The sequence below is a fragment of the Alligator sinensis genome, unplaced genomic scaffold, assembly GCF_000455745.1.
Source record: "Alligator sinensis unplaced genomic scaffold, ASM45574v1 scaffold983_1, whole genome shotgun sequence".
NCBI lineage: Eukaryota > Metazoa > Chordata > Crocodylia > Alligatoridae > Alligator > Alligator sinensis.
This window is the reverse complement of record NW_005842015.1, coordinates 164575-191087: the sequence shown is the minus strand read 5'-3', so window position 1 is coordinate 191087 and position 26513 is coordinate 164575. Positions and strand designations below refer to the sequence as shown.

General features: G+C 42.0%; 1 protein-coding gene across 4 annotated transcripts in view; it reads left to right on the top strand.

Annotated features, from left to right (window-relative positions):
• HPS5 (HPS5, biogenesis of lysosomal organelles complex 2 subunit 2) overlaps window positions 1–20214 on the top strand; it is a 38166-nt gene extending 17952 nt beyond the window's left edge. The window contains exons 13-23 of one of the 4 annotated variants that reach the window (XM_025202120.1): window positions 3343–3495; window positions 5508–5576; window positions 6138–6778; window positions 7005–7052; window positions 10867–10987; window positions 11251–11406; window positions 12745–12864; window positions 14203–14316; window positions 15321–15427; window positions 16250–16419; window positions 20045–20214. In XM_025202120.1, the coding sequence (XP_025057905.1) occupies window positions 3343–3495; window positions 5508–5576; window positions 6138–6778; window positions 7005–7052; window positions 10867–10987; window positions 11251–11406; window positions 12745–12864; window positions 14203–14316; window positions 15321–15427; window positions 16250–16419; window positions 20045–20170 (1825 nt within the window). In that variant the 3' untranslated portion in view covers window positions 20171–20214. Of the gene's footprint in view, window positions 1–3342; window positions 3496–5507; window positions 5577–6137; window positions 6779–7004; window positions 7053–10866; window positions 10988–11250; window positions 11407–12744; window positions 12865–14202; window positions 14317–15320; window positions 15428–16249; window positions 16536–18014 lie in introns of all 4 variants that reach the window. The other 3 variants (XM_025202118.1, XM_014519174.2, XM_006022002.3) reach the window with 3 other exon arrangements.
• Window positions 20215–26513: the final 6299 nt, after the last annotated feature.

Here is a 26513-nt window from a genome sequence, read left to right as displayed (position 1 = left end):
AGAACTAAATGATTCCTCTCTCATCCCTGTGCTGTGTGAATTTCTAATGCCTGTTAGACCAGGTGTTGGGAAACTTTTATAAACACTGGGCTGCTGTTCATGACCCAGCCACTGTCTCGGGCTGTTGATCCCTTCTGCAGTGCCCAGCCCTCCTTGCTCTGCGTCCCACACCCCCTTACTGTCGCTGTACTTACGTTTGCCGGCAATGAGGAATGGCAAATCTGGTGATGAGGGTAACTGGAGGCTGTAGAAGGGGAATGTGAGGGGCAGTGCTAAGAGGGCTGGGGCTATGTGGAAGACGATCAGTGGCACACAGCAGAGGAATGCATGGCACTGTGAAGAAGGTGCCCATGCTACCAGGTACTGCTGTCTCCTCCCTCCCCCCCCCCCACTCCCAGCCTTTTGCCTGCTCTCTGTGCTGCTGTGGGTCAGATCCTAGATCTGGCCCATGGCTTTCAGGTTACTGACCCCTATGTTAGACTACTGAAAGCTTCAGCAATACACACTGAATACTTTCCAAATATCAGGCTATATCTGGGCTAAGCAGTAGACTACTAGAGAATGTTCATTTTAACATGGACAGAAAATTAAATGCACAAATACTTGGTAGGTTTTTGTTTCCTCTACACAGTCTTAAAATATCCACTTATAAATAAGAAAATTGAATTTATACAATATTTCTTTTCAATACTACTGAGCTCTAAGATCTCATATTCTACTATTTTTATACTTGTTGACTCTGCTTCTATACTTATTTATTTTGGGGGGTGGGATTGGGGCCACTACTGGCAAATGTTGTCAGTACTTTCCTTCAGGAAGTCAGGGTACTAGGCCTTCTTAAGTCTTGAGATTTGTCTGGTCCCTGCTTAAGAAACCATGCTTGACATTTGACTCCCCAGCCAGTAATCACCTTGTCTTCAACCTCGCTTTTTGGGGAAGGTTATGAATGGGCCCATTGCCCATGCACAGCAGCTCTGAGTTCATCTGGATGTCATCAGATTCCTGGATCCATGTCAGTCTGGCTTTCATCCTGGTTATAGCACAGATACTGTACTTGTGGCCTTGGTCAGTGATCAGTGCCTGGAGTTGTGCCCTACTGATCTTACTTGAAGTTTCAGCAGCCTTCGATGCAGCTGACCATGGGATACTGATAAAGCATTTACATGACTTGGTGGGTCTTCATGGTATTGCTCTAAACAGGTTCTTCTCTTTTCTAGCAGGAAGGTCCCAGAGGGTGGTGATGGTCAAGTTCTTGTCATCCCCCTGAGGACCTTTCCTGTGGGTCCCCCAGGGCTTAACCTTGTCTCTCCATCTGGTTAATGTGTGTATGAAGCAAGTGGGTGGGATTTGGAGTGAGGCGTCATCAACATGCTGATGACACCCAGCACTCTCTTTCTCATCTTACCTGGGCACTAGGGATGTGAAAAGGTTAAATGATAAATTGTTTAACTGAGAAGTCCAGTGATAACTAGTTAGCTTACTGGTTATTTTTTAGCACAGGGCAGGGTGCAGTCTAGCAGGGAAGGGGTAAATGGAAGCCATGTGGTGCCCCAATAGCAAGTAGGAGGGGAGGGGCAGGCTAGGACCCATAGCCTGTGAGGTTAAAGAGGAAACATTAGGCAGCCTTGTGACTGTGGAATTCAGGTTTTCTGTCTGCTGCAGAAAAACATGGATTTTCTACTTTGAAGGAGAAAAATGTGGATTTTCTCTTTTAAAGGAGAAAAACACGGATTTTCCTCTCTAAAGATAAAAACCGCAGGAAATGACAGGTTCCCCCTTGCAGGCAGGCAGTGTTCCAGCCTGCAAGGAGCTGCTTGGGGCTGGGGGAAGTGGAGGAAAGGGCAGGGGGCGCCGTGTGTGTGCATGTGCACGTGCATGTTGCCATCAATACAGCCAGGCAGAGTGGTGGGAGCAGCTCCGGCAGCTGAATGCAGTAAGTCTATGGGGGAGGGGGGATTGGAGGGCCAGGGCTTGGGCAATATCTGGGAGACGGGAGGGGGGGAGTAAAGTGGGGGCAGGCGCATGTGTGTGGGGCAGGGGTGTGTGTAGGAGGTTGGGGTGGGGGGGAGGTTGTTGGCATTGCCGGAAGATGTCCGGGCACTGGGCCTGTGGCAGGGCAGGGGGGAGGGGCACTGGCAGGGCCGGGTGGCTGTGGGTGGGGAGTGAGGGGCAATGGCATATTGGGGTTGCTCAGCACCACAGAGCAGCAGGGGGACAGCAGCAGCTGGACCCATGTCCTGGTGAGCAAAGTGGGCAGGGGCAGCTCTGATTTTCCACGATAAAAGAACCAAAATCAAACACCAAAATATATAGGTATTTAGAATTTATTTTCTTGAACGATTGAGGTGCTGGTAGGCTTCCAAATTGTTTTAAAATTTTAAATATATTGATAAAACATTTATGTTCAAGTGATATCTTTTATATATCATGGCGTTTCATTTTAATTGCAGAAAAATGCGGATTTGGAGTTTTAAATCAAAGAATTTGTGATTTTTTATAAATTGGAGAATTTGAAGTTTTTAAAACAGGAAACCAGGATTCCTGCTAATGACTCATCAAGCAGTTAGCTGGTTGTTCACAGGTGGTCCCTCCCTCCCAGTGGAGGGCTTCACGTGGGCTGTGTTGCATATCTGGGCTTATTTTACAATTAACATATCTTCTGTTCTTCATTATTCTCTTCTACTCTTGTAAACAGCTCTAGGCCTCTCTTGGGAAGGGTGGCATATAAATCAAATAAGTTATAAATTTCCATCTTGTACAGCAGCTGTTATAGTAATGTTTTACTATACAGCTAAGTGGGGCTTTTTGCTTATAGGGCTAACATCCATCCCCAAGAAAATCACATTCTTCCTGTTTCTTCAAAACCATTTGCTACACTATCTTAATAATCATGAATGCTGAAAGACAACTTCTTGTCACTGACGAGGAGGTGTATCCTAAATTAAAGATAATTAACTTAATGCTGCCATCTGGTTTAATGGCTCTGATGTGGACTATAACCTGTATGGATAAAAATCTGCACGCTAATAGTGAGATTTCCCTCATTTCATGCAGCATCAGAATGTAAATTTTTATGGTTTTATTTTGTGTGTCCTTTGCCTTGTGAAAGTCACCTTTTGGTGGAAAGAACTGGGTCAGAGTATGCAAGTTGTGAGATGAGTGCGTTCATTTTTTTATGTTTATATTCTCGCTAGTTCTCCATGTTCTCATCGTCTTTTCTTACATCCTTTTATGTTCTAAAGACTTCCGAAATAACAGCTTGGGTAGAAAAATTAATACTCGTTGTTTCTGGCTGAGCTTTTCCCTGCTGCCATTTAAGTTGTTTGAAATTTGGACTCCTAGTGTTTCCAGCTTCGTACGCAAAACCACCGAAAAGATTGGCACATTTCATGTGAGTCCTGATGTCAAAGTGAGGCAGGAAGTGAAAGATGAGGAGCAGCCACATGAAGTGACTGCAAGTATAGCAGCATACCCCCAGGAAGAAGACGAAAACATGTAAGTGCAAGCTCACATATTTCTCATTACTTTAATATGTAATCTGTAAGGGGCTGGGAATCTAATTTCAAAAAGGGTTTTCTTCTGTTCAGTAGAATGGGGGGTCATATGATTCTGCTGCATGGATTTTTTTAAATGTCTTTCTCCTGCTGGTTGCATGAATTCGTTTTTTTTATTCCTGACCCTTTATCTCAAAGTATACAGGTTTCCCTCACTTCATCCTGTACATGCGTTCCTGGAAAACAATGTATAATTCAAATTTGCGTAAAGGGAACCCACTTTACAATGTAACAAATAAGGATACATTCCAAGACCTCGATTATACTGACCCTGAGACCCATTTCTACCGCTTTTACAAGACCGTTTTGGTACTCACCAACAGCAGACAGTACACACAAGCATAGGGCACTATCATAATGGGGCAACTACAGAAACGCGTGTTGCAGACAACGAGCAAGGAGCATGGATCCATATTTTGGTGCATGTCACTCCCATAATGCACCATACAAAACAGCTGACTGTGGGCTTCTACCACACCAATTGCATAGGAGTGAATTTACCTCACATATAACGAATTTTTGGAAAAAAAGGTTCATTGCATAAGAGTGAATTTGCACATACAGAACCCGTGTAAAGTGAGGGAAACCTATATTTAGATAGCAAACTCTTCTAGATAAATAGATATTAAAAGCACATACTATTCGGGGTACTGGAATAGCTGAGGAAGGAGAACTCGGTAATTCCCTATTCAGTCTTTTGTTCTAACTTCAAAAGGGGTTGTGCAGATGGGAATTTTAAGCCAACTTCCTATTTTCAATGGAAGAGGAATAAACAGTTTTATCTAAGGGTGCACTGATTAAAGATTTTCTTGGCTGATACCTGATGATTAACCAACCATATTGGCCAATGCCGATCTTATAACTGATATTTAGTAATGGTGCAAGGCATTTTAAACTACTGATGTAAATAAATCTTTGTTTCATTTGTTTTGCATTTATAACACACGCGCACACACTGCTTTATTCCCATGCATGTTGCCTCCTCACCCACAGCTCCTACCTGCAGCTCTGCCCTCTGCACAGCTCATGCTGCTGTCTCAGGTGGGTGGGATGGACCCTTGCGTGGACAGCAGTGCTGGGCACATTTGGAGCCCCGGAGCACGCCGCTCTGTGGGCACCACACAGCCAGCCTCCCACATCTGCCAGGGAGAAGTCACTTTTGTAAAGGTGCCCAATGTCCAGCAGAGCAGAATGTACTTTGTGTGGCGCCCTACCTTGCCTGCGCTGTTGTCTCTGTGGCAGCCCCAGTGCTCAGGCCTCTGCAGTGCATGTGGCTGTACCATGGTAGTGGCAGCAGTAGTAGGAGCTGGTAACGGTGCCTTTGTTGCTGAGTGCAGCACCCTGTGACTGCTGCTCACTGGGACCCGTAATCTGCTGTGGGCTTGGGCCACTGGCGGGGTGTGGGGACCGGACTATGCTCGCCAAGGTGCTCCAGGCACGTGGCCGTAATTATTGGCTACAATGACCAAAGAAAGCCGATGGCCAGTAATGTCATTTCTCCTCTTATCGGTGCTGATCTGATAGCCAACCAATATGTTGGTGCATCCCTAGTTTTATCGCCCTTAGGAGGGTTGTTTAGCAGCAGTAAGAAAACACTGAACATTTGTGAGTTGTCATGTGATTTAAAGAGCAAGAGCCAAACTGTTAAATTGCCAAATCAGTTAGCTGTTTCAAGTAATGCATTCATTATTGCAGCTTGATGTTTTTCCTCTTCTTGGTTATCTCTGTTAATGTTTGAAGTGAACCATGAAGTGAAAAGGCCATTGAGGTTGTGTTAATGCTTGCTACTCTATTAAACTAAACTGTAACTTCTTTGGATTCAGAATCATCTTTCATTGAAAGTTAGAGAACTGTAGTTTTATAACAGAATTAATGCTATATCTTTCTTACTTTTTAAAAAAGATCCTTCTTTAGATTGTTATATGACAGTGTTACCTTCATATTTCTTTCCAGAGTGGAGCAAAGCCAGCCTCCAGAAGTGGACCAGCTAAGAGACCTCAAGGTAGCAACAGTAGAAGCTATGTAAGTGAAAAGCATGTAAAGTCTATATTGGACTCTGCTAGAAAGTTGCTCAGTTCTTTATATCTGCAGTAAATTATGGTGGGCAGATGATGATGTATCCAGATATAGTTTAATGCCATCTTTAAGGTTACAGGGGTGTAGGTTGTAGCTGTGTTGGTCTAAGGTACGGCTACAACCTACACCCCTGCAACATGGAAGATATTGAATTCAGCCATCTGAATCCTTAGACCATCATTAAGGTTATTATTTCAGTAGTGGGGCTTTTCTCCACTAAGAAAGAAACCCCACAGGAAGATTGCTGAGAAAACAGGACTTCAGAGGCAGATGTTGGTAGCTGTCTGCTAAGCTATAGGAAATGCGTTTGGGGGTGTGGCCTGCAAACATATTTGGAAAATTGTTATGACTTTTCTCCCATTTTAAATTGCATGTCCTAAGTGCTCAAGGAAACTCTGTTGTCTAATAACGTGCTGCTTGTTCATTAGCTTATGTCATATATGTAATAAGTTAACTTTGGTATCTCTTAGCAGTTATGGAAAATTCACCTTTTTTGTTGTTCTCCAGAGCCAAACTCCAGGATCCTCTCATATTGTTAGAACCCCAATGCTTGAAGGAGGTATTACAGGAGTGGTTTTTGTACCTGGAAGAAACATTTGCCTTCAGAGAGCCTTCCATTTCAGATGACAGTTCATCCATTTCAGATGATGGCTTATCTATTAAGCAAGACAAAACTATGTTTGCTGAAGAACAGAGTGAAGGCTTGGAAGAAAATATTGAACTACCTCAAAATAACGAAGTTCACGTAGACAAAGGAGAGAGTGGTGCCTTGGAATACAACATGGAAAAGAATGAAGCTAGTAAAGCTCATGCAGGCAAAACTGTATGTGAAAATGATGCCACTGCAAAGGAAACCTTGGATCATTCTTTTAGAGTGTATCCTCCATGTTCTATACCGCAAGAGGTGCATAAGGATCTAGTTGAGTTGACAACGTTGTGTTTTGAATTAAACGTGTTTGCTTGTGAGAGCAAGCCTAAAAAAGAAAGCTCTGAGCAGCGTTTGCCATTAACAACTTTATGGGTCTTGGCTTGTAGGTTTATACAAAGCTACTTCTTTCTCTTGGATTTAAAAAGACTAAAGGATTTCATTATAATCAATTATGCCAACAGTCCCAATATTTGGGAAACTTACATTGAAGGATTGAAAGGTAACTAGCATGTGTGTTTTGTAGGGGTTTGGGATGATATTTTTCTGTCAAGTGAATTGATAGAACTGATAGTCAACTGCTAGTTTTAGGTTTTGTTCTGGAAAAATTCAGATTCTAAAATATCAGACCTTGAGGACAGCCTCTTCTGTATCATCTCTGAAACAAATGTTGCCAGTGCCCTCATTTCTTTCTTTTTCTTTTCCTTTTTTTTTTAAACAAACTAAAGCTACAGAAGAACTGATGGCTCCTGAGGGGCTATGCTTCCCCTTGTTTGGTAATTACACTGAAATTATTTCTTAACAAGTTAATTTAATTGATAATGCAGTTTCAGGTAGTTGAATACTGCAGTAATAATGAAACCAATTGAAATGAAATATGCACACTTTATAAAGAGCAATTGCAGAGCATATTGGTCCAGAAATCAAATAGTTTTCCCGTTTCTGCTAATCACTTGAAAACATTCCAGTAACCTCAGGGATAAGTTTAGGCACATGTATGCCTTTGTTTTTTTTCAAAGCTTAGATAGCAGGGCTCCTGTATTTCTCATTGAGAATTTAGTACTGTTCTAGTTACTGACATACAGAGTTGATCTGCCCAAGCACACTTTTCTCCAGAAGTCATTTCTAACATCTGTGCAAACCCATTTCCTAGATGTATCTGAACAGAATTCGTTCTGTTTTTTATAGCTGAAGTAAAAGCTTATATAGATCGATCTCCAACTGAATGTGGCCTTGATTTTGGTAAAGAAGTTAAGCATCTATTTAAGTAGTACTTTGCTGGATGTGAGCCTATGGCTGACCATATGGGAATCTGTTCTCTTTTGGCTTGAGCAAGTTCTAGACTAGGGAAAAGTAATAGCTACATTTCTGCATTTCAAAGGACTGCTCACATGCAGGTGGTTTGTGGTCCTTGAGGAAATTGTGTTACGTTTTCCATGTTCATAGATTCATAAATGTTAGGGGCTAAAAGGGGCCTCATGAGATAATCTGGTCAGCCCACCTGTGCTTGGGCAGGAAAGACTGCTGGGGTCAGATGGCCCCAGCAAGGTGAGAATCCAGATGTTTTTTGAAGATTTCCAGAGTAGGTGTGTGTACCATCCCTGGGGTAAGTCTGTTCCAGACCCTGGTCACTCGAACCGTAAAGAAGTTTTTCCTTATGTGCAATCTAAAGTGATCCTCTAGCAATTTACAATTGTTATTCCTTGTCTTCCCTGGAGTGCCTTGCTGAACAGATGCTCCCTTAGATCCTGATGTGCACCCCTTATATACTTATAGGCTGCCACCAAGTCCCCTCTAAGTCTTCTTTTCTCCAGGCTGAACAGTTCCATGTCTCTCAGTCTTCCTGATTTGGCTTGCTCTCCAGATCTCTAATCATACGTGTAGCCCATCTTTTGACTCTCTCAAGCTTCTCCACATCCTTCCTGAAGTGTGGAGCCTAGAACTAGACGCAGTGCTCCAGCTGCGGCCTCACCAAAGCCAAGTAGAGTGGGAAGATGATATCCTTAGTCTTGCTTGAGATGCATCAGTAGATGTATGTCAGTGTTTTATTTGCTTTGCCGGCTACAGCATCGCATTGGTGGCTCATGTTCATTCAATGGTCTACCGCGATCCCCAGGTCTATTTTGGTTGTGGTGCTACCAAACGTAGCGCGGCCGAGCCTGTAAGTGTGCTGCGAATTATTTCTCCCCAGATGGAGTGCTTTACATTTCTCGGTATTAAATGTCATCAGGTTTTGATCCGCCCACCTTGAGAGCCAGCCCAGGTCAAACTGTATCCCCAGCCTGTCCTCCATAGTGACCACACTCCCCCATAATTTGGTGTTGTCCGCAAACTTTGCCAGTACACATTTAACACCCAAATCATTAATGAATATATTGAAAAGCACTCGTCTAAGTACTGAACCCTGAGGGATGCCACTGATCATCATGCACCATGTTGACACAGTTATGTCTATTAATACTCTCTGGGTCCTGCCTTGGAGCCAGTTTCCAGCCACCTGAGTGTTAAGTTGTTGAGCCTGCAGTTCCCCAATTTTTCCATGAGGATGTTATTGGAGACCAAGTCAAAGGCCTTTTTGAAATCCAAGTATATGACATCAGCCTCATCTCCCTTATCCAGGTGGCACGTTACCTGATTATAGAAGGAAATGAGGTTGGTTAGGTATGGCCTGCCTACAATGAAGCCATGTCAGCTATCTTTTAGAGTGCTGCCTTCAGTTGGACTACCACTAATGGATTCTTTGATCTTTTTTTCCAGGATTTTTCTAGGGATTGAGGTCAAACTGATTTGCCTGTAATTCCTTGGGGCTTTTTTCTTCTGTTCTTGAAGAGAGGCACCACGTTGGCTGTCTTCTAACCTTCTGGAACCTCTTCCAAGTGCCACGAGTTCTCAAATAGCTTTGCCATTGGCCGTGTGATGACATCAGCCAATTCTTTTAGCACTCGTGGTTGTAGTTCATCTGGTCCTGCTGACCTATAGCTATCCAGCCTCTCCAGATATTCCCTCATGAGATCTTCGCCAACTATGCGTGAGCGATCATCCCCACCTTGATCATCTTTTATCATGTCAGGCAGGAAAACACCCTTAGACTGGTGGACTGCCGACGCGAAGTACTCCTTTAGGAGTTCGGTTTTCTCTTGGGTGTCAGTTATCAGCTGTCCCATTATGTTCAGCATGGGTTCTCTGTTTCCCTTATTTTTTCTCTGACTTCCTACATATCTAAAGAGGGACTTTTTATTGTTTTTGATTTCTGTTGCCAGTTTGAATTCGGTTTTTGCCTGTTTTTCTGATCTCCCTACAGGTGCGGGGCTATTGCTATGTACTCCTCCTTGATGGTAATTCCCAACTTGCATCCCTTATAAGCATCTCTTTTCAATTTCAGGCAGTCCATGACTTCTCTATTGAGCCAAGGGGGTGTCTCAGCTCCCTTGCTACCTTTGTTACAAACAGGAATTGACTTCCTTTTTGCTTCGAGGATCGCATCCTTGAGGAGCAACCACTCATCTTAGACTCCCTTCCCCACTGGAACATGGTCCCGCAGGGCCTCACCAACCAATCTCCTAAACTTGTAGAAGTCTGCTTTCCTAAATTCAAGGATTTCTACCCTGCTCACTGAGTTCCCTGTCTTGCAATCAATGGAGAAAAGGTGATTGTCTCATGGTCACTGTCGCCTAGCTTCCCCTTGATCCTCAGGTTGCTCACTAGATCATCTCCTTTGGCCAGAACCGAGTCCAGGAGTGCCTTACCCCTGGTTGGCCCGTAGACTTCTTGAGTCAGACAGAGCTCTTCAATGCAAGTAAAGAAGCTTTGTGACTGATCATATCTAGCTGAGTGCTCTTCCCATGAGATGTCTGGGTAGGTAAAGTTGCCCATGATGACCGTGCTCCAAAAGTGTGCAGCCTCTGCCAGTTCTCTAGAGAATTCCTGATCGAGGTCTTCCTCTTGGTTCAGAGGTCTGTAATAAACTCCTATAGTCCAATCTCCTTCACCATGCTCTCCCCGTATTTTAAGCCAGAGGGTCTCCAGTTGCCCTTCTTTACTGCCAATCTCCGCTTTTAGGGATATGTACTGCTCCTTTACATAGAGAGCTACACCCCGACCCTTATTCCCAACATGTTACTATCTATGAGGTCAGCAACTGAATTCCCCAGTGACTTGAGGAGAGTTCTATTGGCAGTCAACATTTTCTAATTGTACTCTCTTAAGAAAAGTTAATAACATTGTGTTAAAAAGTAAAGAGTCTGTTCAGTGCACAGGAAGCTGAACATTCTCCAGCTATGTATTATTTTATATGATATGCAGAAAGAAGCAAATCATCTTAAGCCTAAAAAAAAGAAAAAGTGGAAAACATTTTTGGTTTGAATTTTTTAAAATAAAAATGTACCCTCTACAAAAATACTATGATGATGGTAACTTTGTTTTAACACTATTACACTCTGAGTGTTTGAGTTTTAGCATTGTTTGTGATGTATTTACTTGTTGGCTGTTGATTGGAAATAGGTTTTCACAACAGACAAAGAGCAGAGGAAGTTCTATGTCTAGCTTAGCATGAGAGAAACCTCACAACTGATTCAAGGATTTCTGTTTCAGAGCTGACACACAGTAGTCCAGTGACTTCGGCAATGGAAAATGGTGATATGTTGAAAATATTAAAATTATTAAATGATCTGAGGCCCTGGGATAGCCCTCTGTTACTGGCACATGTCCAAAGGTCTGTGGTTTATGACTTTCTTTTCTGAGTATTGATGATTTTTGACAAAGTCAAGACATTTTTTTTCTTTGCCATACTCTGGATTCATATTCCTGCTAGCCTCTTTAACAGTATGTGAGATTTTTATAGTTAATGTTCTATCAGAATTTGAGAGCTGTATTTGTAAGAGACTGGAAAGTGAATTAGAATTTTGTAATTCTTATATTATCTAAGTGACAGCAGTCTTGCTGCAATTTGGCATTAAAGGTATCTGTTTTGTACAGACTCTATGAGAAGTTTGGAGAAACAGCTCTGAGGCCCTTGATCAAGTTCTACCCGTCCATCTTGCCTTCTGACATCATGCAGCTTTGTAGACATCACCCTGCCCATTTCCTGGCATATTTAGACAGTCTTGTAAAATCCAAACCAGAAGACAAAAGGTAAAATGTCTATACATATGCTGTGTGCCTTTGTTTTGGGAAATGTTTCCATAACATAAAAGATATTTGTCATACAGATGTGTGTGTGTTTTTTTTTAATTTAACCTGTACCTGAAATATTGAGTAGAGCTTAATGCACAATAGTTTTTCATTCTGCCAGTTAATTTCTTCATGTGTTCCTTGCCCTAACAATAGTCCTGTTTATAAAGTAGTTCCTTTTTTACCTAGCTTTTCTTAGTTATTCTTTAAGGAGAACTGTGATTTAATGGATTAACTGTATCCAGGAGTGAATAAAAACTGTTTAACATGCAGAACTCAAATGTATATATACCGTTACTGATTACTGAAGGCACCAGAATTTATTCCAAGCATAATTTACCTAAGTGCCAAAACTCACTTCATCTTTCTGATACTGATCCATGTGGAATCAGAAAAAATATATGCCTTAAACTTTGATTATTTTAGTTATAAGATGACATAACCGCTTTGTGGAAAATTGCTGGCTCTGTATAGTAGAACAGATAAGAGAAAGTGTTTGTTCTTTGTAACTCCTCTGCAACTGCTTCGCTCACCGCGGCCTTGAAGATAACAAAAAAGTATGTACAAATCTGATTTCCAGGTGTAAGAAGGAGGTTTGTAAACTAACCTCGCCTCCCCCATTAGTTCCCATCCTGATTACAGCAAAGAAATAATAAAGTAATATTATAGCCGCTTTTCATGCTAATTTCACTATATGATCACGTGAGTTGTAAGCAACTGTTAAAAAATATATAAGCCTCCTGATTTTGCTCTTGGGGGGGGGGACCCCTTCCAAGTGCTTAAAAAATCCATGTCACTTTGAAATCCCCCCTACAGCTGTAGTTTCTTTTAAATAAAAGCTTCTGCTGACCTGACCCAAAAGTATGCTGCGTGTGTTTCCACGACATCCATGACATTTAAAATTGTGTGTGTGTGCGTGCATGTGCATGTATGTAATCATGCACGTGTGCTTATGCACTCACACTCCCTCACTCACTCTCATTCATTCTCTCTAACTCGGCACATCTACACATGCCTTAATGAGCTATAATTATGGTACTAAATTAATGCACTGTAATTGGCACTACTGCGCAGTAGAATTGGCACTCGTCTTTTATGTGATGCTAATGCTTAGTAGACTAATTCTGCTGTGCACTAGCACAGCTTTCGCCATGATGTGCTGATGAACAGTAGAATTAGTCTACTGCGCTTCTAGCGTGTTGTGTAAACATGCTCCTCTGTCTCTAATATACCTGTGCTTTCACATGTCCATATTTGATAAATTTGAAATCAACTGCCTTCCTGCCATCTTTTGTCTAGGGCATCTCTGCTTAGATCACTTCTTCAGCCTGAATCCTTACGACTAGATTGGCTAGAATGGGCAGTTTCTTATGATGCACCACAAAAAGCAAACACTGTGGATGCTGAGGGAAACCCCAGGTAAGTTTGTTTTGTTTGTTTGGTTTTGTTTTTTTGTTGTTTTTTTTGTGTGTGTCCCGCCTGGTTTTTTTTCCAGTAACTTGAATGAGTATGACTCTGACCTCACAGACTCAAAATACTCAGCAGAAGTAACCAGTATTTTAAATATTTTTCTATATACATGGAACGGTCTGTTTGCTAACCATTTACATTCACATTTATGAAAATGTCATCTCATTTACAAGAGTCATTTTTAAAGTTCATGTTCTCTGGAAACATATTTGAAGAGTTTGAAATTTCCTGCTGGCCCAGTTTGACTGCATGCACACTATGTACAAAGATGTGTATGGTATTTATGCTAGGGCTGTGCGAAGCTTCGGTCACTGATTAGATTCAGCAGAGATTCAGCCCGATTTGGTGGCTGAATCCCTGAATCCAAATCAAATCGGGAGACCCTTTAATCTCTCAGAATCGAATTGGAACCCTCTGAATTGATTTGGAAAGTTTCAATGATTCGGTCATAGACACAGCTTTAAATGTTTTTTCTACATACCTCAAGGTACCAGGTGGCTCGTGAATGTTGAGATGCTGAGGCAGATGAAGCATCCCACAGGAGCGCCGGGGGGTCCTCAGCGTGCTCGGCAGCAGACCCAGAAGTGGACCAGAAGCTCCTCCGGTCCACTTCTGAGTCTGCTGGAGGGGGGCCCACCCACCCCCCAGCTCGGCGACTGATGCCTCCTAGGTCTTGGGGGGGCACCTGGGATCCCCCCCATGGCCGATCACCGAGCCCGAGGGGTGCTGATCACCGAGCTGGGGGTTCCCCTGCACACTCAGTGGTGCACCCGGAAGTGGACACTCCATCCGCCCCACCATCGCAGTGTTCACAAGCCACAATTGGTACCTCAAGGTATGTAGAAAAAACATTTAAAGCTGTGTCTGTAGCCAAATCGCTGGTTCTCTGAATTGGCATTGAATCTTCAAATTTGGATTCAGCCAAATCAAATAGGGACAGTGATCCAAATCAATGAATTGAATCGCTGTCCCTGATTTGGGCCAAATCTGAATCAAATACAGCCCATTTCACACACACCCTCATTTATGCTAGTTTTGAAATAAAAAAGCCAGGCTAACGTTTGAGCTGGCAGAGGAAGAAGAAAAAGTTAACACGAGTCCAAAGAAGGAAAACTGAATACATTAATCTCTGATTTTTTATTTATTTATTTATTTTTTGTTTTAGTATGATCAGACTTGTCTTTCACATTAAGCATTCCTGTGTCGTGTATTTGGCCGCTTCGTAGAATTTTTTAAAACTCAGAAGAATATTAACCTTTAACTTGTTAATTAATATCTTTTTTTCAGCCCACGTTCACACTTGTTTACTTGGGGATATAGCCAACTGATTTTGCTTCTCATTAAACTCCCAGCTGATTTTGTAACTAAAGAAAAGATGGCTGACATCTGTAAGTCACATGGGTAAGCCAGTAGTTTGATTTACTGCTAAACTAAGATTATTCTTGATGCTTATTTAGTTGACATTTTGGCCCACTGAACCTACAAATGAAAGTCAGTGTGTTCCTTGTCAGCACTAACTTAATTTAAATGAAGTATTTTATGTCTGGCTTTTGTGGAAATGACAGGTACAGGTTATGAATAGCCAAAGTACTCACAGAAAACATATCTATGCAGTTTTGTCTTGCTTTCTAGCTAGAAGTGTTTAATGTGAAAAAGAAGTAATCGTACGGTAATCATACTTGGCTGGGATCACTTGGATTTGCTTTACCAGTGAATGCTTATTACCTTTTTGGTTTTGAGGTATCACTTGATGAAAAGCTGTGCTATTTAAAGCAGTGAATAGCAGATCTTGAGCACTGCTGTTATACCTCAGGGATGTTCGACTGGTGGTTTGTGGACCACATGTGGGCTCCTTCCCAGCTGCCACTCCCTTCATTGCTCCGTGGCAGCTGTTGTTTCCAAGTTCCTTCCTCCTCCTTGACTTCCTACTTCTACCTCTGCTCCTGGGGATGGGGTGGAGCAGTAGAAAGGGCAGTGTACCTATGCAGTGTGTTTGGTGTGAGAGGGGGCTGCGTTCATCATTTGGGGCGCACAGCAAGGGAGGAAACCTGGCCACTCAGCGGCAGAGGGGTGAGCTGCCTGCACAGCATGGTTGGCCATGACGGGGTGAGGCTGTATGTGTGGCAGGAGGGAACCAGACTGGTTGGGTGGCCCATGCAGTAAATGGCCCCTAGGTCTTTAGCTGCCTTAGTGTGTAGCCCCCAGCTGCCCAGAAGTTGGACAGCCCTGTTATGCCTTCTGGTTCTCTGCTCCAAAATGTATGTTGTAAGCCTATTCCTTGTTGTTCCTGGGACTTGGTTGTCTTGGTCCTTACTGAGGTGTTCGTAAATCAGCATTTAATTATCATTTGGCTCTACTTTAGACCAACTGTTTTATTCCTGGAAATCTTTGCTCTCTTATTTAAGCTTCTGGCCTGGATATCTTTCACTTTGTTTGGAGATGGATAGAAGAAAAGAAGCCTTTACTTACATTGTTCATTTGGATGATATGAACCTGTTAGATGAAGAACATGGTTAGTGAAACTTAACGTGTGTGCACATTTTTATGATGCATATTGAATACTTTTTATGTACTGATGGCCTGCCAGTTTCAGAGAAATGTTTATCCAGAGTTGATTTTTTTTTTTTTTTTTTTTTTTTTTTTTTTAAGCAGTTGCTTGGTGCATGGTACAATATAAATGTAACAGTATATAAGTCAGTGTGATGCTCCTTTGCAGTTTGATTTTTTTTTTCATCTTCCAACAAAATTACACAGCAATTTTTACATTATTTTAAAATGGCAGCCTTGTCATCAGAGTGGTTCAAATGTCTTGATATTTTAACCAGGTTTCTTTAACTGCAGCAGTGCCTTTTAATTTGTTGCATGTTGCCACATATCTTGAAGAATCCTCCAGTTTGCTAGAACCAATTCTTTCATGAGATGCAGTGATTTGCTTAGTGGGTCAGATGGTGGAATTTCACTAAAAAATCTACAGTGTCTATTTTGTATAATCTACAACTGTAGTGACAGTCAGAAAAGCTTAGTCTGCATCATAGTTCTAGATACCTTGATATCCCAAGGTAGATTCAGGACCCTTGGGTTCATGCAAGTTCATTAAAAGTTTAATTGTAATTTTTTCAAATATTTCATAGACATTAGACATTAGGGCTGGAAGGGACTTCGGAAGATCATCAAGTCCAGCCCCCATACTTTTATATTTTAAGATATAAAAGTAGATTTGATGTTAGAATACAAGCTGCTGTTTAAATACAGGAAGATTAAAAACGGCTGAGCTTGTAGGAGGCTTACCTTCATAGATAATCAAATGTTAATATATATTAATTTTATGTTTTAGATTCACTTCCAGAGATTATGGACGAATGGAAGTTCCTTCTCCACCTTGCACAGAGTCACAGCACGGGTCCCCACCATGCTGGTGCACAGAATGGGAATACTGTCAGCAATGGCAGCTCTGATTGGTCTAACTGCATCACTGTTGAAAATATAGCTCTCTTGTTAGCAAAGGTGATTGGGCCAGATAATGCATTGCCACTATTGCAGGAGTGTGGCTTGACAGTCGAATTGTCTGACAGATTTACCAGGGTCTGCGAGATACTGAGAATTGCTGAAAAAAGGCAAAGGTAAATGCTGTGTGTCTGTAGAGATCAGAGGGCGATTGGTACTTTACTCGTGATCATCTTATTTTGGGTTTTTATTAAATTTAGAAAAAGGCCAAAACACTTTTGATTCATCCCCAGAAGCTTAAATGTTAATTTTAAATGTTAAAAACACCTAAGAATGTCTCCTCCCAATTTAACATGGTAGACACGTATAGCTTAAAAATGGAGTGTATATAAATAAAAAATAAATGACAATAAATGTTTCCTAAAAAGGAGATCATTGGCCAAAACCTCTATTCAGTATTTACAACCCGAGAACTGTAGTACTGTAAGCATGCCTTCTCTTGTCTTCAGTTGCTTGAATGGTAGCTTTATAAATGCTGTTGGAGTCCAAAGTCACACTTAAAACGTGGAATTTCGAAGTCTCTTTACACAATAGTTCTTCCCTGTGAAGAGCCACTCTTAATTGTCTTCCTTAGTGCACCAAAAAAAAAAAAAGCATTCACTCTTTTCCAAAAACAAATTTCTGGAGGGTGGTAGTTTAAAAGTTTCTGTTGAAACCTCTGTCACTTCAATATTGAGGGGTGGGTGTAAGCAATAGAAATAACCTGGAATCTCAATAAGAACCTGGAGCCCAAATAATAAACTTTTATGAAGAAAATATTCCTGCAGTGTTTTGCTGTGTGTCACTTATGCACCCCATTCAAGTTGGAGAGGAAAAAAGCCAGAAGTGGGGATGTAGCAGACCCTTAGTACACGTTACAGTGAAGATGTGATCAGTTAGTTAATCGCATCTTAGTAGTGACCTGGTCACATATTCATTCAATTAATGGTGCAATAAAACTAGGAATAAGTGACAAAGGTTACACAAAATATGCATAATAACTTGGTCATGGGTTCCTATCATGCGTTTAAATAAATGTGTGGCCGGTGCTCCCAAATTTCAGAGCACGCTCCTTGAAGTGTGCTCTGGAGGCTGGCAGCACTGGTCAGCTGATTGAGGGTCCCAGCCTGGGGAGCACTGTGAGCTCTCCTAGCTGGGAGACCTGATTAGCTGATGGTGTTCCCAGCCATGGGAGCATACAATGCACTTCCATGGCTGGGAGCCCCGTCAGTGTTTGAGCTCGGGGAGCACCATGTGCTCCAGGGGCTGGGAACTCGGTCAATCAAGAGAGCTCCCAGTCTCATGAGCAAAGATTGCTAGTGCAGAGGGGAGCCCTGGATCGTGATCTTGGGCTCCGCTTGCACCAGCAATATGGCATGGTGGCATCTGATGTGCAATCGTGTTTCTTGCCATGCGCATGTGGCATGGTGGGAAGCATGACTGTTGGGATCATGCATCAGATCCCATTGTGCTTTTTGAATACCTGTCAGTGGCCTTAGATTCATGTTTAGACATCTTCAGCTGCTTCATCTGACTAGTCACCTATTTCAGAGACATTTAACTATTGATCCTCTAATTGTTTATGGTTGATCTTTCTTTTTGCATTTTTTTTGCAGAGCCCTCATTCAGTCCATGCTGGAAAGGTGTGACCGGTTTTTGTGGTCTCAGCAGACATAGCAAACGATCCCTGAAAATATTGAAAAGAAGTTCTGTACTGTACATATTATAAATTAAAGTGCCTCTTAAACTGCATAACCTCTTAAAGAGACAGAATCCTATTGAGAAAATAATATATTCAGCCAAATTGCATGAGAAAATTTACCTGAGCTAAATTTACTTCCATAATACTTCCTGAACAGCTTAACATTTGCATCTATAACAAGTTGTAGGATGTCTTAGATGAAAGTAATCCAATGCTTATGCTGAAATTAGGCCTACATGAGTCTGAATATTTCACACTGAAGATTAAAACTCCTGAAGAAATTTGCTAACAGCACTGCATGAATTAAGAGTTGGTTAGGAGTTTACTCCTTTGAACATCAAATTAGACTTTGAAGTACTCCTTTGCCTTGATCAACTCTTTTCTGCTCATAATGTAAACTTTAAAATGACTAATTCAATGTACATTGCAAGCATGAACTTACCCCCTCTCAGAAATACTTAAGCCACATTCCCATCTATCTTCTTTTTGGCTGTTCATTTTTGCAAATAGTTACAGTGAGTGCATGCAAGGATGCAGATTTTTCCCAATAATACAGACTGTCTACTCTTGCCACTTAAAAAAGACATTATTTTTGCTTCTTATGACTGGAATAAAGTAATCTTATGCAAAATGGATTGCATATAGTTGAATAATACATTAAGATATTGGATAACAAATGGCATTTATAAATATACAATTGAAAAATGGGCAAACACAAATTTCCTAAATTGCATGCATCTATTATAAAACATGATCTCTGATTTCTTGTGTAAAATGCCAGTAGACTTTTTGAGATGTCAGTATTGCTCTGACTTTTTTTTTTTTTCTTCGATCTTTTCAGAAAATGAGAGAACTGCATACTTTTTTAAATTGCCTGTTTTAAAAAGCTGAAAGTACTAACAAATATTTTAGAGAGAGACTGTCAGGCTAAAAATCCTGTGGCTTTTTTAAAGAAGTCTTAACCTCTTCTTAGAAGCATTAAAATACTAGATTTGAATCATTATACATCTAGTTTTACTGTTTCATTTCCAAAAAATATGCTTTGCACCTTACCGTTTACCTTTTTTGTACACTTTATTTCAGCTGAGATGGAGAACATAAAGAAAAGATGCTTCTAGTTACAGCCCATTTTCATTTTAGGCTCTCACTTCCTACCACAGTACCATAATGTCTGGATTATGGTCATGTCGTGCCCTCCCCCCTGCCCCCCCAAAATCTTTTTAAAAAGAGATTAATAACTCTTTTAAAGTTACTTTTTCCCAGTTTTTCTGTCAAAACTAAAACTTTGTCTTTAATGACAGTATCACTTTAAAAGCAAGAGCCTTTATCTCTTTTTACATGCACATTTTGGTCTCCATTTGTTCCATTTCAAATGAAGGGTTTTATTTTGGGGGGAAAAATAGATTTTAGCTCCTCATGTCATTTTCATGCTCAGAGGTGTAGTGTGATTGTATGAAACTGCAGATGGATGCGTAACCATTTTCTCTTGCATGCTAGAAGACTTGCTGCCTTCGGTGGAGGGATTGGTAGCTTTGCCGGACAGGTTAAAAGTCCACAGGCATGTGCCCAGTAGCGGGCTTTTCATAACTTAATCTTGCTTCATAGGGAGGAAAAACACCAAAAGCGAATTTTCAGCTTGAATTGTTTTGGGGGTTTGGTTTAAAAAGAAAAAATAAAGCACCATCTTGTAACCTAAAGCACACCATGGTCTTGTAATATGATAGGTAGGTACTCCTTAGTTGTTACCCTGCCTTCGCCATTGATAAGCTGCCAGGCTTTGAACAATTAATTTCACTTTTGTGTGCCTGTTTCCCTACCTGTAAAAAAACAAACAAACAAAAGCCTATTTCTACCTCAAATGGGTGTTGGGATTAATTAGTACAGTTTTATGCAGCACTTTGAGGAGGGTGTAACAATCTGTATACGTTCTGTCACCCATCTCAGGAGAACTCACACATGGTGCATCATAGAAAACTATTGATGTCTCCTCTCTTAGAAGACAAAGTAACAGAACAGCTGACAACTTGTATACATGTCCTTTTTATAACTTGTTTTTGTACACCTTCATAATGCTGATTTTTTTTAAAAACAATAAATCGTTAATTTTCTGTTCACATACTTGTTTTTTTCTATTTTACATATGTTTATACAAACCACTTCAAAGCAATATTTGCTAAACTTTTGACACTTAAGATGAGCTTGTGTTTCAACTAACACAAACGTCATTAGAAAAAGCACCAGACGGGATGTGAATTTTGTTACTGAGTGGGTTGGGCTTTGTAATATATTGCTATTTTTCCGTGTTCCAGGTTTTTTCTGTAAGATGAGAATCATGTCATTTACCCATTTAAGTAAATTGCTTGGGGATCTGTATGAACAACCCTTTAAACATGCAAGGTGGTAGCACAGCCTATAGATGGTGCATGTGTTCCATTAGTATCTTAAGCGCGTCTCCCATTAGGAGAATGTTGAAGATTAGATGTTACAATATGCTGTAGTCGGGAAATCCCAAAACTGGAATTATGTGCACATCTTTAACTGTCCCTGCTCTATGTGCCTGGATACAATACAATACACACATCAAAGATGATTAAATATTTGCTAATGCACTGTAACATGCAACCCTTCCCTATAATCTATATGGCACTTAATTTACTGTGTCTGAGGCCTATGCTGTATACGAAGTCTATAAACTACTCTTATGGACATGAAGCTTAGTTAATGAGGTCTGTGTCCCTGATCTCCTTACAAGGTTGGAGGAAGACTTACATAATTGACAGCCTACCCACTTCCTTGCTGGGGAAGGGGGTAGGCTCTCGATGTGCCGGCAGCTGTTGAAAAGCTGTCTGTGGACTTAGGGGCAAAGGGAACTGCATTCCACACCCCTGCCACCCCTAGTAATGCCAGGCAGGTTTTAGCGCTGCTTTTTAAAACCCTTGCAAGAGCCAGGGCTCTTTAAGCTGTGGTAGCTGTTCCCATGGGGGCAGCTTTGAGACAGGTTTGCCTATCAGGTTCCCTTGATCAGAAGAACTGGGCAGGGGTTCCTCCCTTCTGACCACGCAGAGTTCCAGCTGTGTTGGCCCATGGCAGCAGCAGGACTCCCTGATAGCTCATTCTTGGGTGAGTTATCAGAAAGTCAGCTGGTGTCCTTCCTTCCCCCTTGGGGAGGGAGAGCAGAGGATTGTGGGATCCTGGGGGAGGGCAGGGCTAGAGGCCCCTGTAGCACTACATATAACTGAACAAGCATTGCATGGAGCGCTGCAAAACCGAGGAGTTCCTTTTCAAAAATAGCCCTGTTTTGTGGCCTTTTTTCAGTGTCTTTTTAATGCCACAAGTAGCTTGAACAGCGGTATGCTCACTTTTCGTAGCACTACAAGAGTATATTTAGTGCTACAGATGTTAATGCCTGTTTGTGACCTGGGAATCTTTAATTGCATGATTATATTAATGTAGAGAAAGCAAGAAATCAGGGCAATCAACTAGTTTCCTGAGAAGTTTATAATGCGAGAAGTGTGGGGATTAAGCAGGAAGAATTAGAATCTGTAGTACAATTGTGCAAGTATGATGTAATTGGGATAACAAAATTAGTGGGATAGTTTCCATACCTGGAGTACTGTGTGTCATGGATGGATTGACTTGTTCAGGAAGTACAGGCAGAGGGGAAAAAAGGTAGTGGCATTACTCTCCACAGGCAGGATGTATGCCTGTTCTGAGGTGTAGTACAAAACAGGAGGTAAGCGTGTTAAAAGCTTCTATGTCAAGATAAGAGGGGAAAATGGCAAGGGTCATGTTACGGGTAGATGTCTATTATAGACCACCAAACAGGTGGAAAAGGTAGATGAGGCTTCATTTAAACAACTAACCAAAGTTTTCAAATTGCAGGCTCTGGTCCTCACGAGGGCTTTACTTACTGTGACATCTGCTGGACTGCACAGGCAGTCTAGCAAGTTCCTGGATGGTGTCACAGATAACTTCATGATACAGGTGGTAGAAGCCAACTCTGGGGAAGCTCTTCTCGTCATGCTGGTCAGAATCAGGGAGGAATTGTTTAAAAATACAAAGGCAGAAGGTAACTTGGGTGACAGTGAACATGATGCAGTTCAAGATCCTAAGGAAAGGAAGGAGAACAACAGAATAAAGACATTGGACTTTAGAAAAGCAGACTGTAACAAAATCAGGAAACTGGTGGAAAGGATCTTCTGGGTGGCTAGTTGGAGAGTAAGACAAGCCCAGTAAATTTCCTGTACTTTAAGGAGGCCCTATTAGAGATGCAGGAGCAAACTACTTCAGTGCAAAGGAACAAAATGAAGTGCAGCAGCAAAGCCAGTCTGGCTAAACAATGAGCTCTTTAGTGAGGGGACATATAGACCTTTCAGTTCTGTGGCTGGAGATCTACAAAGTTGCCTTGAAGGTGACCTCCAGCCAGGAGCAATAGGGGCCTGCTCTTTGAGTCCACCAATCATTAACAGGCTTCTCCACTCCACTGTCAGGCTATCCATGATCAGATTCAAAGAGGAATTCTACAAAAAGAGGAAACTTAGCTGTATTAGCATCACACAGGCATGCAAGGAGAAAATTGTGAAAGCCAAGGTATGATTTGAGATCCAACTTGGGAGGGGCATAAAAAGCAATAAAAAGGAATCTGCAAGTATGTTAGAATTTAAGAGGAAGGCCAAGGAAAGTATAAGTTCCTCGCTGAATGCAGAAGTCAATCTAGTAATGGAGGATGCAGAAAAGGTAGAAGTATTTAATGCTATTTTTACTTCAGCCTTCACAAGTAAGGTTGGCAAGTGCAGTTGGCAGCATGGATGGGGGAAAAGATAAGCATCTTAAAGTAGAGCAAGGTCAGGTTACAAACTACATAAAGAAGCTAAATGTTTTCAAGTCAGCAGGGCTGGATGGGATGCAGCCTACAGCACTGAAGTAATTGGCAGAGATAATTTCAGAGCCATTTGCTCTGAATTCATTTGAGACCTCTGAGGTTGGGTGAGGTCCCAGAGGAGTCAAAAAAGACAAATACAATGCCCATCTGTAAGAAAGGGAAGAAGAGGAATTATAGACCGTACAGCTTGATCACAATACTAGGGAAGATTATGGAGCAGGTCATCAAGCAATCCATTTAAAAGCGCCTGAGGATGTTCCTGATCTTCCAGCATGGATTCATCAAGAGCAAGTCATGCCTGACCACTTTGGTTTCCTTCTCTAACAACGCTCTGTGGATGAAGTGTACCTAGACCTTAGTAAGGTTTTTAATGTAGTCTTCCATAACATTTTCAATCATAAGCCAATACAGAAGAGATGAAAGTACTGAAATATGGATTTATCAGTCTCAATGAGTAGTAATCAATGACTGTTGATTTGGGAAAAGGTATTGAGTGGGGTTCCCCAGTGGTCTGTCCTGAGCTGGTACTGTTTAATAGCTTCATTAATGATTTGGAGTATGGAATTTAGTGCACAATCAGCAAATTTACAGATGACATGAAGTTGCAGGATGACTTGGATAACCTTGGAGAAATGGTCCAAAATCAATTAAATGGAATTCAGTAAGAACTAGTGTGAAATCCTGCACCTGGGATGGAATAATTTGCATGTACAAGTACAGACTGGGGAATGGCTGGCTAAGCTGTAGAACCACAGAGAAGGATGTGGGGACCAGCAGATCATAATGTGAATATGAGTTAACTGCACTCTCATTGCAAAAAAGGTGATAGCATACTGGATTGTTTTAATAAGAACATCACTTGCAAATCAAGGGAAGCAATTCTCCCAATTAATTCAGCACTGGTAAGGCTTCACCTGGAGTAGTGTGCCCAGTTTTAGGCTCCACACTTCAAGAAGGTTATGGATAAATTGTAAAGAGTCCAGCAGAGACCTTCAAAAATGATTAGAGGTATGGGAAGTGTGATTTATATGAGGAAATGCTGAAAGAACTAGGATTATTTAGTCTGGGGAACAGAAGGGGGATTTGATAGCTGTCGTCAAATAGCTGAAGGGTGGTTATGCAGAGGATTCCACATGTCTGCAGGGGACAGGACAAGAAGCAATGGTTTTAAATTATAGCTCGGAAAATTTAAGTTGGATATTGGGAAGAATTTTCTCACTAGGAGGGTGGTTAACATTAGAACAGACTACCTAAAAAGCTTATGAAGTCTGTTGGCAATTTCTGAGAAGAAGTTAGACCAGTGATATTCAACCTTTTGGCCCCATGGGCCAGATGAATGGCATGGGCCAGTCTGCAGACTAGATCAGCCCTGAGGACCTGCATCGCCCCCTCCTGCCCCTACACATTGGGATTGGGACCTGGTTGCCCACTGCTGCTGCTTCCTGCCCCATGCTCTGGGATTGGACACCAGGTCCTTGCATCACACCCTCATCCACATTGAGATTGAGCTGTAAGGCCCAGTGCCACCCCAGCCCAGCCTTGCACACTGGGATTGAGTACCCTATCCATCTCTTGGGGCCTGGGGCTCCATGGGTCTGGAAATCTGGCAACAGGAGCTGGGCCACTAGTCCCCACTGCCATTTCCAGACCCATGGGGAGCCCTTTAGGATGGATGAGACAGCACTGTAGGCTGGGGATTTAGCACCCCTGAGTTGGACAAATGGCTTAGACAGGGATGGTCCTGCTTTAAGCAGGGTATTGGAGTTGATGAGCTTGTAAGGTTCCTTCCAGTCTTACTTCTGTATGATTTTATGATTCTATATATTATTGCAAGGCAAACACCTAAGACCAGAAATGAGAGCACACCAGTAAATTTAAACATGTTAGAAAGTGTTTGCGAAATGTTGCAAGATTTAAAAAAAGAAATTACACAAAAAAAAAACCCCACTCACCAAATGTGCACCTTACTCAAAAACTTTATATGCAGAACAGCTGACACTTTCAACATGGTCGAAATTTTAATGGGCTGAATGCCTCAAGTTTTCAATGGCTAAACACTACTTCACAGTATGGGGCCTTTGGCCCTGTGCATTTCTAAGGTAATAGTTTGGCATGCTGCACTGGGAAGTGAGTTATGACAATACAACCTTCCTTCATTAATGAACAGAGCAAATGCTAAAACACCAAGCAATCTTTAAATGCCAGCTGAGATTTGTTATTTTTTTTTCTCAATTCTTCCAAATTCAAATGATTAATCAAAGAACTTATTTAAGCATTTGGCTCTGACCCTGAAGCTATTACTATTTTCATAACAAGAAAAACATGCTGTTTTTTGGTGGTTGTTTTTTTTTTGCTTAAAGCAACAACCCCCACTTTCAGATTTCATAGACATTAGGGCTGGAAGGGACCTCAGAAGATCATTGAGTCCAGCCCCCTGGCAGGAAGTCAGCTAGGGTCAAGAGCTCGACCACCTGGGCAATAGCGGCCACCGCCTACTGGAATTTACCATCCAGTGCAGGGTGTCAAAGGCCTGCAGCAAGGCAGCAGCCCTGGACTTCAGGAGGGCAGATTTCAATGAGGTAAGGAGAATAGTTGGGAAGGCACTGAGGTCCTGGAGGGGAGTTGAGTTGGGAGTCCAAGAAGAGCGCCTTAAGGAGACAATCCTCCAAGCCCAAAGCGTGACAATCCCCACGCGCATCAAAGGGGGCAAGAGTGCTCAAAAGCCCCTATGACTCACTAAAAGCATCCATGAACACCTCAAAGCCAAAAAGGAGGCGTACACCCAATGGAAGGGAGGGGCCATCACCAAGGAGTATTATACCTTCTTGGCTCGAGATTGTAGTGGGGCTATTAGGAAGGCTAAGGCAGAGATGGAACTGGGACTAGCGACCTGGATCAAAGATAATAAATCCTTTTTTAAATACATAGGGGGTAAAAACAAGGTACCAAATAATGTGGGACCTCTACAGGACATGCTTGGTAATCTGGTGGTAGCACCAGATGAGAAAGCTAATCTCTTTAACAGATTCTTTGCTTCCATTTTTCTGAGCAGGGACCAGGTCATCCCCCGCACTGGGATCCCTGACGGACGCAGAGGAGGCGCAGCCAGGCCCAGGGTCAGTGAGGACCTAGTCAGGGAACTTCTGGTGGGACTAGACATGTTCAAATCAGCAGGTCCTGACAATCTCCACCCCAGAGTGCTGAGGGAACTGGCAGAGGTCATTGCAGAACCCCTGGCACAGCTTTATGAGCACTCATGGTGCTCTGGTGAGGTGCCTGACAACAGGAAAAGGGCCACTGCGGTCCCCATTTTCAAAAAAGGGAGGAAGGAGGACCCAGGAAACTATAAGCCCGTTAGTCTTACCTCGGTCCTGGGGAAGCTTTTTGAGAAAATTATCCAGGAGCGCATCTGGGAGGGACCAGCAGGGGAGTTTATGCTTAGGGGCAACCAACATGGCTTTATTAGAGGCAGGTCCTGTCAGACCAACTTGGTGGCCTTCTATGACCAGGTCACAAAAGCCTTGGACGCAG